Here is a 12,150-nt window from a genome sequence, read left to right as displayed (position 1 = left end):
CCTTCCCTTCCCTTCCCTTCCCTTCCCTTCCCTTCCCTTCCCTTCCCTTCCCTTCCCTTCCCTTCCCTTCCCTTCCCTTCCCTTCCCTTCCCTTCCCTTCCCTTCCCTTCCCTTCCCTTCCCTTCCCTTCCCTTCCCTTCCCTTCCCTTCCCTTCCCTTCCCTTCCCTTCCCTTCCCTTCCCTTCCCTTCCCTTCCCTTCCCTTCCCTTCCCTTCCCTTCCCTTCCCTTCCCTTCCCTTCCCTTCCCTTCCCTTCCCTTCCCTTCCCTTCCCTTCCCTTCCCTTCCCTTCCCTTCCCTTCCCTTCCCTTCCCTTCCCTTCCCTTCCCTTCCCTTCCCTTCCCTTCCCTTCCCTTCCCTTCCCTTCCCTTCCCTTCCCTTCCCTTCCCTTCCCTTCCCTTCCCTTCCCTTCCCTTCCCTTCCCTTCCCTTCCCTTCCCTTCCCTTCCCTTCCCTTCCCTTCCCTTCCCTTCCCTTCCCTTCCCTTCCCTTCCCTTCCCTTCCCTTCCCTTCCCTTCCCTTCCCTTCCCTTCCCTTCCCTTCCCTTCCCTTCCCTTCCCTTCCCTTCCCTTCCCTTCCCTTCCCTTCCCTTCCCTTCCCTTCCCTTCCCTTCCCTTCCCTTCCCTTCCCTTCCCTTCCCTTCCCTTCCCTTCCCTTCCCTTCCCTTCCCTTCCCTTCCCTTCCCTTCCCTTCCCTTCCCTTCCCTTCCCTTCCCTTCCCTTCCCTTCCCTTCCCTTCCCTTCCCTTCCCTTCCCTTCCCTTCCCTTCCCTTCCCTTCCCTTCCCTTCCCTTCCCTTCCCTTCCCTTCCCTTCCCTTCCCTTCCCTTCCCTTCCCTTCCCTTCCCTTCCCTTCCCTTCCCTTCCCTTCCCTTCCCTTCCCTTCCCTTCCCTTCCCTTCCCTTCCCTTCCCTTCCCTTCCCTTCCCTTCCCTTCCCTTCCCTTCCCTTCCCTTCCCTTCCCTTCCCTTCCCTTCCCTTCCCTTCCCTTCCCTTCCCTTCCCTTCCCTTCCCTTCCCTTCCCTTCCCTTCCCTTCCCTTCCCTTCCCTTCCCTTCCCTTCCCTTCCCTTCCCTTCCCTTCCCTTCCCTTCCCTTCCCTTCCCTTCCCTTCCCTTCCCTTCCCTTCCCTTCCCTTCCCTTCCCTTCCCTTCCCTCCCCTTCTTCCCTTCCCTTCCCTTCCTTCTTTTTTGTAACAACAAAAACATGGACTAAAATATATTTAACTGCTCTTCATTCCCACCCCTTGATTTATCCTTGGTTTATGTAATATACTTCAAAGGATTAATTTTTTGATAAAAGTAGAAGGCTACTTTCTGGAGATCAATGAAGCCAAATGGCTTAATTAAAATGATTTATTTTTGTTTGTAATAAATTTCAATGAGTAGTACCCTTCATTGGCTTAGTCAGACATTAAAATTTGGAGGATTTTTTTATGTTATTCTTAGTATTCAATCACCTTTGTGCCCATTTGAACAGCAAAGAGCACTCCAAGTTGCAGTTATATGACTTTTAATAAAAAAGAGGATCAAATACCCAGCACGGCAGAATGGCTCTCATTGGAACACTTGAGATTTCTCTAAGATGCTTCAGTTGAATTCAAGCTTTCCACAGTCCTTTGTATTCAAGGGAAATAAAATCATCCTGAAAAGTTGTCATCAACAACTTTTGTTAGCAAGGAAAGGCATTTTAAACCCTTCTTTCAAATTAGAATGTTCTAAGCAGAAGTGACCTTTACAAGAGCCCTGTTCTCTTCCCTGGTGTTTGTAGAGCTTCTTGGGCATCCCTGGCAGTAGGTATCTTACTTTTAACATTTTTGACCTCTCTTTTGTAGCAGGGAAGGCTCTCATCTTTTCAGCTCTACCTTTTTGCTCTAAAACAGCAGGCATTCAAAGTCTCCTACCAACAGAAAAACTATAATTGCAAGAATATGGAATTGCTAGACCACAACTTTAAGCCTCACATTTACAACAAAGTCTTGTCACTGAGATAAAATTCTCTTGTCAAATTGTTCTAGGATTCTTTTCTCCTGTACACATAACCACAGACAAGGACACACACACAGACACACAGACACACACACAAGACACACACACACAGACACACACACATACACACACTGAAACTTCTGACTCTAGTTCAGCTATATACATGAACAGTTTTCCTCTGGTAGCTAAAACAATGAACTTAATTCAAATTCTAAATAAAACCTTTAGAGAATATACTTCCAAAGATACAGCTATGAAATTACTAGGACACTTTCAAGGGCCTAGGAAAGGCATCTGTTTAGGGAAAAGCAAGGCTTTTGACACTAATGCATACTGATGGCAAAAACACTAAGTGCCTCTGGCTTTACCACACTGCGTGGACTAGATTTTGGATGGAGAGATTGCACATGTACTCCACATGTAGAGGCTCTGTCAAGACTTTTCTTCCATTAGGACTTTTGCCTCATTACAAAAAAAAAAAAAAAAAAAAAAAAACAAAACCAAAAACAAAAAACAGTTCACTGTTGGAAGCACTTGGCCTTTAAAGATATCCAGGAAGCATCACTCATATGCACCATGGCTCATTAGCCTTCACATGCTACATAAAACCCAGAAACAATGACAGTTTTCACCCAGTTGCACACAAAATGGGAATGACACAGCTGTTATTTTTACCACAATTGGCTTCAAAATATTAGCAAAATGTCAGAGTTCAGAAGGAGGTTATACCAAGAGAACAGAGGCCCTACTTGAGTTTTCTTTGTTTCTGATCTACCCACCAGGTTGAGCATTTGTAGCTCACTTAAGTTGATGAAGTTCTCTCTGATCACTTAGGGTTTTTTCTTTTCTTTTTTTTAAATTTCATTGAAAAGTGTCAAGACTTTCATGATGGGGCAAATATAAGTTTAGTAGTATGCTTCCTTTTAAAGTTTGTGGTTTTTCTATAGTGAAAATATAAATGAAAAAAATCATGCAGTTTCTAGAAATTTAGAAATTAACTTTCCTGATTGTGTATGCTTATTGGTAGGAAACTTAGCACAGAACAGTCTGGCTTTTGTGTCCACACTGTTTGGCAATGCAAATAAAATCAAAGAAAATGTGAAGGCCATCAACTTCCTCTTCTTTGACATTTTCCAGTTTAGTTTAATGTGAAGAGAAAGAGATATGCATAGCCTTAAAGCAGATACATTTTCTTTAACACTGTTGAATGTGGTAGTCCCTGGATATGTTCCCACAAGGATGATAGTTGTGCATGAAGAGCCTCTGTGACTCTACCCTACACAAAGGAAAAGCATTAAGAAAAACTTATTAAAACAGTAAAAGCAAAGCAAAACAAAATCATAACCAACCCTGCACATTTTGCCATAAATAACTGTAGTTTTGGCAGGATAAAGGAAGGAACTTAACATAACAAAACTTAAATAAAAAGTGTCATATATCTAGGTGAGGTGGCACATGCCTTTAATCCCAGCACTTGGGAGGTAGAGGCAGGCTGATTTGTAAGTTTGAGGCCAGCCTAGTCTACAGAGTGAGTTCCAGGACAGCCAGAGCTACACAGAGAAACCCTGTCTCAGAAAAAAAACAAAAAAACAAAAAAAAAAACAAAAGTGTCCTATATATACATATACTTCTATATGTTACCTCTTTACTGTGTTTATAAATAATCTTCAGTTTAGGATTTCCTGTTATAGAAGCCTCTGTAGGGCACAATGCATTAGCAAACCCTTCCTCTAATGAGGAGTTAATGTCTAGAGTCTTGAAGGGACTTAAGATTAAATTTGGGGGGGGGTATTTAATGTAGAAACAATGGATGAAATATTTTACTATGCATTTCTTAAGGCATACAAAAGTCCATTATCACTGGGGAAATACAAATAAAACCATGACTAGATACCACCTCATTCTAGTTGACTGACTATTGTCAAGCAGAGAAAAAGATAACCAGAAATTGTTCAGAATGAAGAGAGAAGGGGACACTGAACACTCTTGATACATAAATGCTCATTTCTAAAACTACTTTGAAAAATGTCACAAGAAGTTCCTCAGAAAATTAAAAATAGAACCAATGTATGAATCAGCATTCCCAGTCTGGGAATATACCCAAAGGAAATTAAATTGGAGAGTGAAAGAGAGATCTGGGCTTCTATGTTTATTGAAGGACTCTTCACAAGAACTAAGAGTTAAAACAAAGCTCATAAGAAAGTTCAGTGGGTAAAGATGCTCGCCACCAAGCCTGAATTCAATTCCTGGAACCTACATGTTGGAAGGAGGGAACCAACTCCTGCTATTTGTCTTCTGGTCTCCACACTAGTGCCATGGTATGGCTCTCCTTGCAAACAAATAAATAAATGTAGCTGTTTTTAAAGTATTAAAACAAACCTAAATCTCTAACAAAGGATGAATACATAGAGAAGATGTGGTACCAATACACAAAGGAAGAGTATCCAACCATTTAAAAAGGGACAAAATCCTATTATTTGAGGCAGAAATGGATGAACTTTCAGGGCATTGTGGGAAAGAAGCTATGTACAGAAGATCAAATGCAATGGTTAATTAAAGTGGTCACTTCAATTGGATTTGAAATTAATTAGCAGACACTCCTCAGGGAATATGTGAGGGAGGTTCCATCCATCCACATTTAACTAAGAAAACGGTGACCATGCTGAAAATGGGAGGTACTATAGTGTTAATTTAGATGCCAGATTGAATAAAAATTTAAACACACACACACAGGCAAACGCATGCATGCATGCACATTCACACACGTGCACATGCACAACAGAACAAGACAACTGGGGTTGCTCCAGCACTCATCTGTGTCCTGGTAGAATGCAAAGTAATCAGCTCCCTTCTTAGCCACCTTGTTTGGACCCCATGCCTTGTTAAACTATGAGCCCAAATTTCTTTCTTCTCTTAAGTTGCTTCTTTCAGGTATTTTGTTAGAGAAAGTAAAAAAAAAAAAAGCCAAGTGATACAACAAACACTGCATAATCTCACTCAGATGTGAACTCTAAAAGAAGCTCATTAGAGGGAACGGAAGAAAAACGACATCTGGAAGACGAAAGGGGAGTGGTGGGAGAGGGTTATCACAATCAGCAGAAATAAGTTCTGGTGTTCTGCTGTACACAGAAGGGAGGTCACTGTTAACCACAAGGTATTTTACATTTCAAAACAGCTAGATAGAAGCTTTGGGATCATCACAACAGTAGGTGATGCTTACGAAAGTGATTTAGCTGATATGCAATCAATATATGTATCAGACATCAAATCACACCATCCAAAGAAAAAGGAAAATCTCTCTGTGAAATATATGCTATAACCTTTGTTATTGCTATCAGGAGACACATTTCTAGCAAAGCCACCAATGGATAGTCTCACATATGCTTGGGTTATCTATGTTCTTAGTTTTTTTTGTTTGTTTGTTTGTTTGTTTTTTAATGTGGTGCTGTGGAATGGTAATATGTCATTACCCTTATCCAATCAAATTGGCTAACAAGTATCATGTTGCACATGATTTCTCTCCTATGACATCATCACTATCCTTGCCTGGTCATCATATGGCCGGGTATCCTTGTCTCTTACTATGTTGGGTGAGATATTAAAAAAGCAATACCATGCATCAACATCTCTCTTAACATGTCTTTTATTATATAAAATATAATATGTATGATTTATAAAATATATAATATAGTATGCCTCTTATTAAAGACTTCATCATTTTCCCCCATGATTTAAAAAAGAAACTGCAAGGATACTTTTTTTTTGTCCCAACTAATGTTTCTACTAAAACATTTCAAACATTTTAATTATCACAAGACTCAGGAAATCTTTCCTACATTTTTTTCCATTTACTGAGCATTTACTCTTAGCTTGGCATTCTGTTTGTGAAGATATTTAATATTTTATTTCATTTTATTTAGTCTTCCCATGGACTTCTTGTCTTATGTTATTTTTCAAATAGAAGACACAATCAAGATTGCAGAATTTAAGAAATACAAAGATGATATAATTAAGTAACTAGCAAGGGAGTGGACCTAGGTTTGTCTGCAAGAATTGTCTATAATTTTGCACATTTGTCTATTTACGGTATCAGTCCACAATACTGCTTACTTGCCTGTGTCCTTTCATTCTCTCCACCGACACCCAGCCCTCACTCCTATTCTTCCTGATTCTCTTCTGTCTCTTCTTTCCAGTTCTTTTTCCTCTGTTGTCTTTGTCTAATCTCTTCTTACCTCTGATCCTAGAACATTTTTCTCTGGGAAATTCAGCTTCTATGCTCTATCTTCTAAATAATCATAGCTTCAGAATAATCTCTCATGAAACCATTACCTACATTTTGGTTCACATGATAGACTGAGCAGTATAGAACACCATCAGCTTATGCATCCTATGACTTTTGTTACATGTGCTCACCCCAACACATGTTGGGAAACACGTTCCCTGGGGAAAAACATGTCTTACTAAACATTAGTCTGATGACATCGTATTCTTTTCTTTTATACCTTTATATTTGTTTATATCTTTAAGTCTGTGGTATGGAAACTTTATATAGAGAAATAGTATAAGATTTACATGGGGAATAGTTCGGCAATGGAGGACTAATGAATTCTATCCCCATGAACAAAAGGAAGAAATAGAGAAACATTATGACTCACATTCCTCAAAGAGTTATAAGGTACATATCGGGACTTGTATTGACTGCTAATTTTCACATGCATTTATTCATTCATTTATTTTACTTTACATTTACTTTAGTTTAGTATATTGTTTTTGATACTGGGTCCAAATAAGGCCTTGTGGATGTTAGGAAAAATATAATTAAGCAACCATCAGGTCATTTTTAATTTTAAAGATGGGGGAGGGAGACAGGGAGTATATGTAACGCATCAATTAGAGATACTGATTTCAGCCTTTTGTCAAAATAAATTGTGTTTGGTTGTGAGATTTGTTCAGTCAGGACACCCTTGGTTATGTTATGGAACAGTATTCCTAAAGTCTTGAGGACTGGGAGTAAGAAGCATTGATTTCTTGCTTTGTGTATATGTTCATTAAGGTTGACTAGGCCATCTATTTCTCACTCTGAAGTCCTAGCAGTCTGATAACGTCATACTATAAACTGCCTAGGGAAGCAAAAGAAAGCCGTGCACTAACTCAATGGCTTCCAGAGGAATTCAGAGCACAGTAAGGTTTCCATTCACAAACCACTGGATAATCAGTTGGGATAACCATGTGTACCTTTAATGATGATGGAAAAATCCAATTCTAGAGTGTGGTAAGTAATAGAAGAGAATTAGTATATTTTGGTCCAACCTTACAGACTATGACAACATAATATGCATGTGTAGGTGGTATATTTTCTCATTTTACTACATTAGAAAAAATTTAAAATCTTTATGTATATATTTATATGTGTATGTATATATGTATGTATGTATGTATGTATGTATTCATTTTTTATGCCCCATATTTTATTTCCCTCTGGATCTACCCTCTGACTGTTTCACATCCCATACCTCCTCCAGCCTCCCCCCAATCCCATGAGGATGTCCCCGTCTCCCAACCCCCATTGGCCAAGGAAAGTAATTTGGGTGACTATATAATTTTGTTCTATACTTTTGGTTCAAGCATGCATACTACAATAATAAAGGCTGGAGGTCATCCTCTCCAGGAACCATTCTTGGCAGTTTATCTCACTTAAGTCTGGAGCACAGGATCCTGGAGAGTTGGAAGCTCAAGTGCTTTACAATCTAGAAGATGGTCAGAGTAACCAAATTACTAATAAATTTTTTGATTGCATTGGTTATGAAAATAATTTACATTCAGCTTCTGAAATCAAATGAAATCTCTCTCTCTCTCTCTCTCTCTCTCTCTCTCTCTCTCTCTCTCTCTCTCTGGTAATGGTTTAGCTTTTATTATTTTTATTTGAGAATTTAATACAGCATATTTTATCTTCTTCCTTCCTGTCCCCCAGTTCCTCCAAGATTACCTTCACCCAATTTCATGTGCTTTCTCTTAAAACAAAATAAAAAAACAAAATAAAAATCCCTGAATATTCATGGAGTTCAATTTATGTAAGCCATCTACTCCTGGGCATTGGGCCACCCCAAGGGTGATTAGTACACCCAGTATTACTCCATTGAAGAAAACTGATCCTTTTCAACTCCCAGCAGCTACCACTTGTGAATAGCTTCTTGACTAGGGGTAGCCCTTGAGCCCTTGTGTTCGCCTCCTCTTCTCCCTACTGGGATTCTGCCTGGCTTGACTTGTATCAGTCTCCTGAGTGCCTTCAGGGTTTCTATGAGTTACTATGTGCATCAACTATGAGTATCAAAAATGTTGTTTCCTTAATGTTGTCTACTCTCCTTGGCTCTTACAATCTTTCTGCTTTTTTTTTTTAGCAAAAAACATAAAATCTCATTCAACTCTTCTCTTAAAAAGCATTGTGCATATGCCAAGAGTTGACTCAGTAGGTTCACCCTACTGGTATAGCAAAGTAGAAAATTACCTCATAATACGAGGATAATCATTGTTGCATTTATATAAGGCATTCTTTATAAAATCTAACCTTGCCTTCTTATTATGAGCGTGTTTTTGGCAGTTGTGTGATCTGTATCTTGTTTTGCTGTGTTAACAACAATTGTTACATTTATATTAGGCAGTCTTGACAAGGGCTAACCCTACCTTCTTGTTTTTAACAGATGTTATTGGCAATTGTATGACTTGTATCTAGTTTTGCTCTCTTACTTATAACCAATAATGTAGTTTAAATTTTAGGTAGCAGATATTTTTGTAAAAGACAAACAAACAAACAAAAACCCCAGGTAATTTAACAATAAAAAAAATCCTAAAGATTACTTAAGTGAACATCAATTTTCAGAGATTTCATGCCTGCCATATAGAGACCAGGAATGAAATTTTCTTGGCCCAAGCTTATGTAACATTTAGGTATCTGTTGCCAGACTTCCTTGAGTCACTTTCTTTATTGGCTTTTGATTCACCTATCTTGCAACATATACTCATATTCTTTTATGTATCATCATTTGAAGATGTTTTCAATAAAATTCCATTTAAAATTGTTGTGTTACAATGTTTCTCTTGCTTCCCACAGCAAATATAAATGCAAGGCAGAAATAATAATGAAGATAACTGTAGACTGTACCTTCATAGCCAGTTCTACACCACTAGTACAAATTCCAGGCAAAATGATTCCATAAGTATTGACTCTAAGAACAAACTTATGACTATCAACATTAGTGTGAACCTAAAGTTACTTGTACCAGTTCAAGTTTGTACAGTGTTAGGTAGTTATTTTGTTTATACTCTCTTTTATTTAGTGAATTTTTTTCGATTCTTACCTGTTAGCATGTACTGATTATATTAAATAATGTGCTTCATTGTAACATTTTTTTGCATGTCTATCCAGTTTTCAAACCACAAACTAAGAACCCGCTGATAATTCTGTCTCTTAGATGTTAGATATTTAATTCCCCATTAATCTCAGTTCATTTTCATCTCAGAAATATAGGAAAAATTTGATAGCTTTCTGCTATTGCCTGTCTGCCACCATCCCATCACTTACTTGATGTCCTTAGTCCTTTGTTTCTGGTCTCTTGTTTTTACTTTTGTAGCAGTATTTGTGTTTTTTCATTAACGTTCATTGACTTTCCCAGAACAAGTCAAATCAGGTCAAAGCTCTCCCAGAACACCTTGCAGGAAATAGAGTCCAGTGTTTTTATGTGACCTATGAAGCTTTATGTAACCTGTTCTCAGGCTGCTTCTAGGGAATGTACTTTGCTCATTGCATGAAGTTATGCTGCCTTTTGGACTCGTCTAGTCATGCATTGAGACCACTATTGTCTTTGAGGTTTTGCATTTGTGATTTGCTGTGCCCGAGACACTCTCCTCCTTGGGATGCATGTGACTTTTTTCAATATTTCAATTATTCTATTTTTCTGACCTTAAATTGATCAAATCGAACTCCATCATCTCTGATCCTGATTTTCTCCTGTTTATGGTATCATTGGTCTCTCATTTGCTATTGTCCAGTTCTTTGACACCATTTTCTTTCACAAAAGTGCAAGTTTTGTGGATATGGAGCCTTTGAATTGATCATGAGCCATACAGTTAGTGAGGAGAGATATTTTATGTTCCCTGTCCTTCAGTCACAGAAACCAGAATGTTGTGACACAGAAGAGATGATAGAATCTCTGAAAAAGGAAAAGTCTTTCGCTACAAAACCTCAAGGGATTACAAATTCAAAGACTGAGAAATAGAGTCTGGGGAAGTCAGGTGTAACTTGTACAGAGTTTACAGGAGGTTTTCTGAGAGGAGTCCACCAGTTTCTGGGCACTGTGTACATTTGGTATTAAGGTGACTTGCCATAGAACTAGTACATCTTGAGAAATTTCCTTTCAGCCTTTGATTAACTTACAGGTTGAAAACTCAGTAATGTCATTATAGTTATTTATTTAGATATGCTCAGTACCAACAAAGAGCAAATAATGATCAGTTTCTTGGGAAAAAAACTGAACACAAACATAGTATAAACCAAACCTCTACCCAGCCTCCACTCAGAGTTCCAAAGGATGATAGAAGCCTGGTGCATATGTCCTTCAGAGACATGTGCTCTGTGCTAAAACAAACTCTTTCTGGTCTTGAGTGGCTTTATGTGGCCTTTAGGAGGAGACCAGCAGAAGATCCATCAGCTGTGACTTCTAAGCTGGATTTATAGGCTACGGTTTCTGATTAATGGGTTTCTAGTGAGTGATGGATGAGGGATAATAGGTTAATAAATAAATGAGATAGCTTATGTTTCTCAAGGAGATTTTTTTTTGTGACCAATTAAATTAATCAGTTGAGTAAGTTAATTCCACCAAGATCCAATTTATGAAATTTAAATTGTCATATGAACACAATGTGTTTTACCTCACTTAGCATAAACAATGATTAGCCAAGAAGCATTTTTCAGATTTGCTACAAAGGCATGGCAGTCTATTTGGAAATATTTCCATTATCACACTAGGCATTAATATTTGAGTAAGCATAACTTCAATTGGTAGGAAATTACTCTCTAAGACTTAACTATGAAAAATGTACTCAAGTGTACCCCTAAGAAACCACCTCATTAATTATGATAATTTCTATTTGAATTTGCACGTGGCTTCGTGTGACTGCCCAGTATATTAGAATGCACACTACAGTCACTTGCTGAAGCAGGTCCTTCGCTGGTATCATAAAATTAATGTTCGGTTTTATATAAATGTATAATTTCTGCCTGGGTCTAATTTAAGAGTTTAGCTGACTAAATTATATTTTATCATCTGTCCAAGGAACTAAAAGCAGAAAGCAAAGATGTGGTTCCAAGCTTAACAATTTCAACTGTTTATTTGGCAAAATGTGTTTTCTACTCGTAAGACATATGGCCAAAGGCAGTTGTTACATTCTCAGCGTCCTACCTCTCGGATTGCTGTACAAAACTCACTCTGAAGCACCTTTTTGAGAGACTGGAGCTTGTGCACTGGTACTTCCCCAGATTCTTGTAGCTTTTCCAGGAGTTCGATTGCTCTTGCAACATCTGAGTAGGGGGAAAAAACATGAACATGAAGACAGAGAATAGACTATCGCGTCGGCAGAATGCCATAGCTTCCAGTGAGTGGTGAAGTCATTTCACTTGATCATGTGGGATTCATTGTAAAATCGGAATTTATAACTTGGAGCTTGTGGATTTCATCTTCTGGTCAAAGGCCATTTAACTCATCAAAAGTAAGCTTTTACTTTTCTACTTCTATCTTTGATGGTGTTTCTTAGCCCTAAGTGCACTAAGTATTCCAGACTCAAGATCTTTCTACTTCAGTCTCTTAAAATACTGAAGTGTGCCCACCACAACTGCCAGGACTGGGTTTTTTTTTTTTTTTGAGTTTGTCTTTTCTTTTTCTTTTTATATTTATCATAGATGCAATGTATCGTATATTTATATTTTATAAATAAAACATATTTATATATTTTAACATTTATCGTAGACACAATGTTACAATGATTGCTACTAGGATTTGGTTGTTATGAAGTTCCTTCATTTGTCTATAAACTCCACGAGGAAGAAATTTTACTAGTTTGTTTGCCTCTGCTCCCATAGTCTGCTATGATATGAAGAGTAAGTATTTTATGGAGAAAA

At 38.2% G+C, this 12,150-nt stretch overlaps 1 protein-coding gene across 5 annotated transcripts in view; it reads right to left on the bottom strand.

The window, feature by feature from the left end:
* Nucleotides 1-12,150, bottom strand: part of Lin7a (lin-7 cell polarity scaffold A) — a 147,313-nt gene that overhangs the window by 78,490 nt on the left and 56,673 nt on the right. For 2 of the 5 annotated variants that reach the window (XM_085843134.1, XM_085843138.1), the window contains one exon: nucleotides 11,435-11,553. The exons of 1 other annotated variant lie outside the window; for it this stretch is intronic. In XM_085843134.1, the coding sequence (XP_085699260.1) occupies nucleotides 11,435-11,553 (119 nt within the window). Of the gene's footprint in view, nucleotides 1-9,558; nucleotides 10,403-11,434; nucleotides 11,554-12,150 lie in introns of those variants that run through there. 2 more of the 5 variants (XM_085843135.1, XM_085843137.1) reach the window with 2 other exon arrangements.

This window comes from Mus caroli, unplaced genomic scaffold (assembly GCF_978045245.1).
Source record: "Mus caroli unplaced genomic scaffold, Mus_caroli_1 scaffold_9, whole genome shotgun sequence".
NCBI lineage: Eukaryota > Metazoa > Chordata > Mammalia > Rodentia > Muridae > Mus > Mus caroli.
Note: the sequence above shows the minus strand (reverse complement) of the source record. Positions and strands in the feature narration are given on the sequence as shown.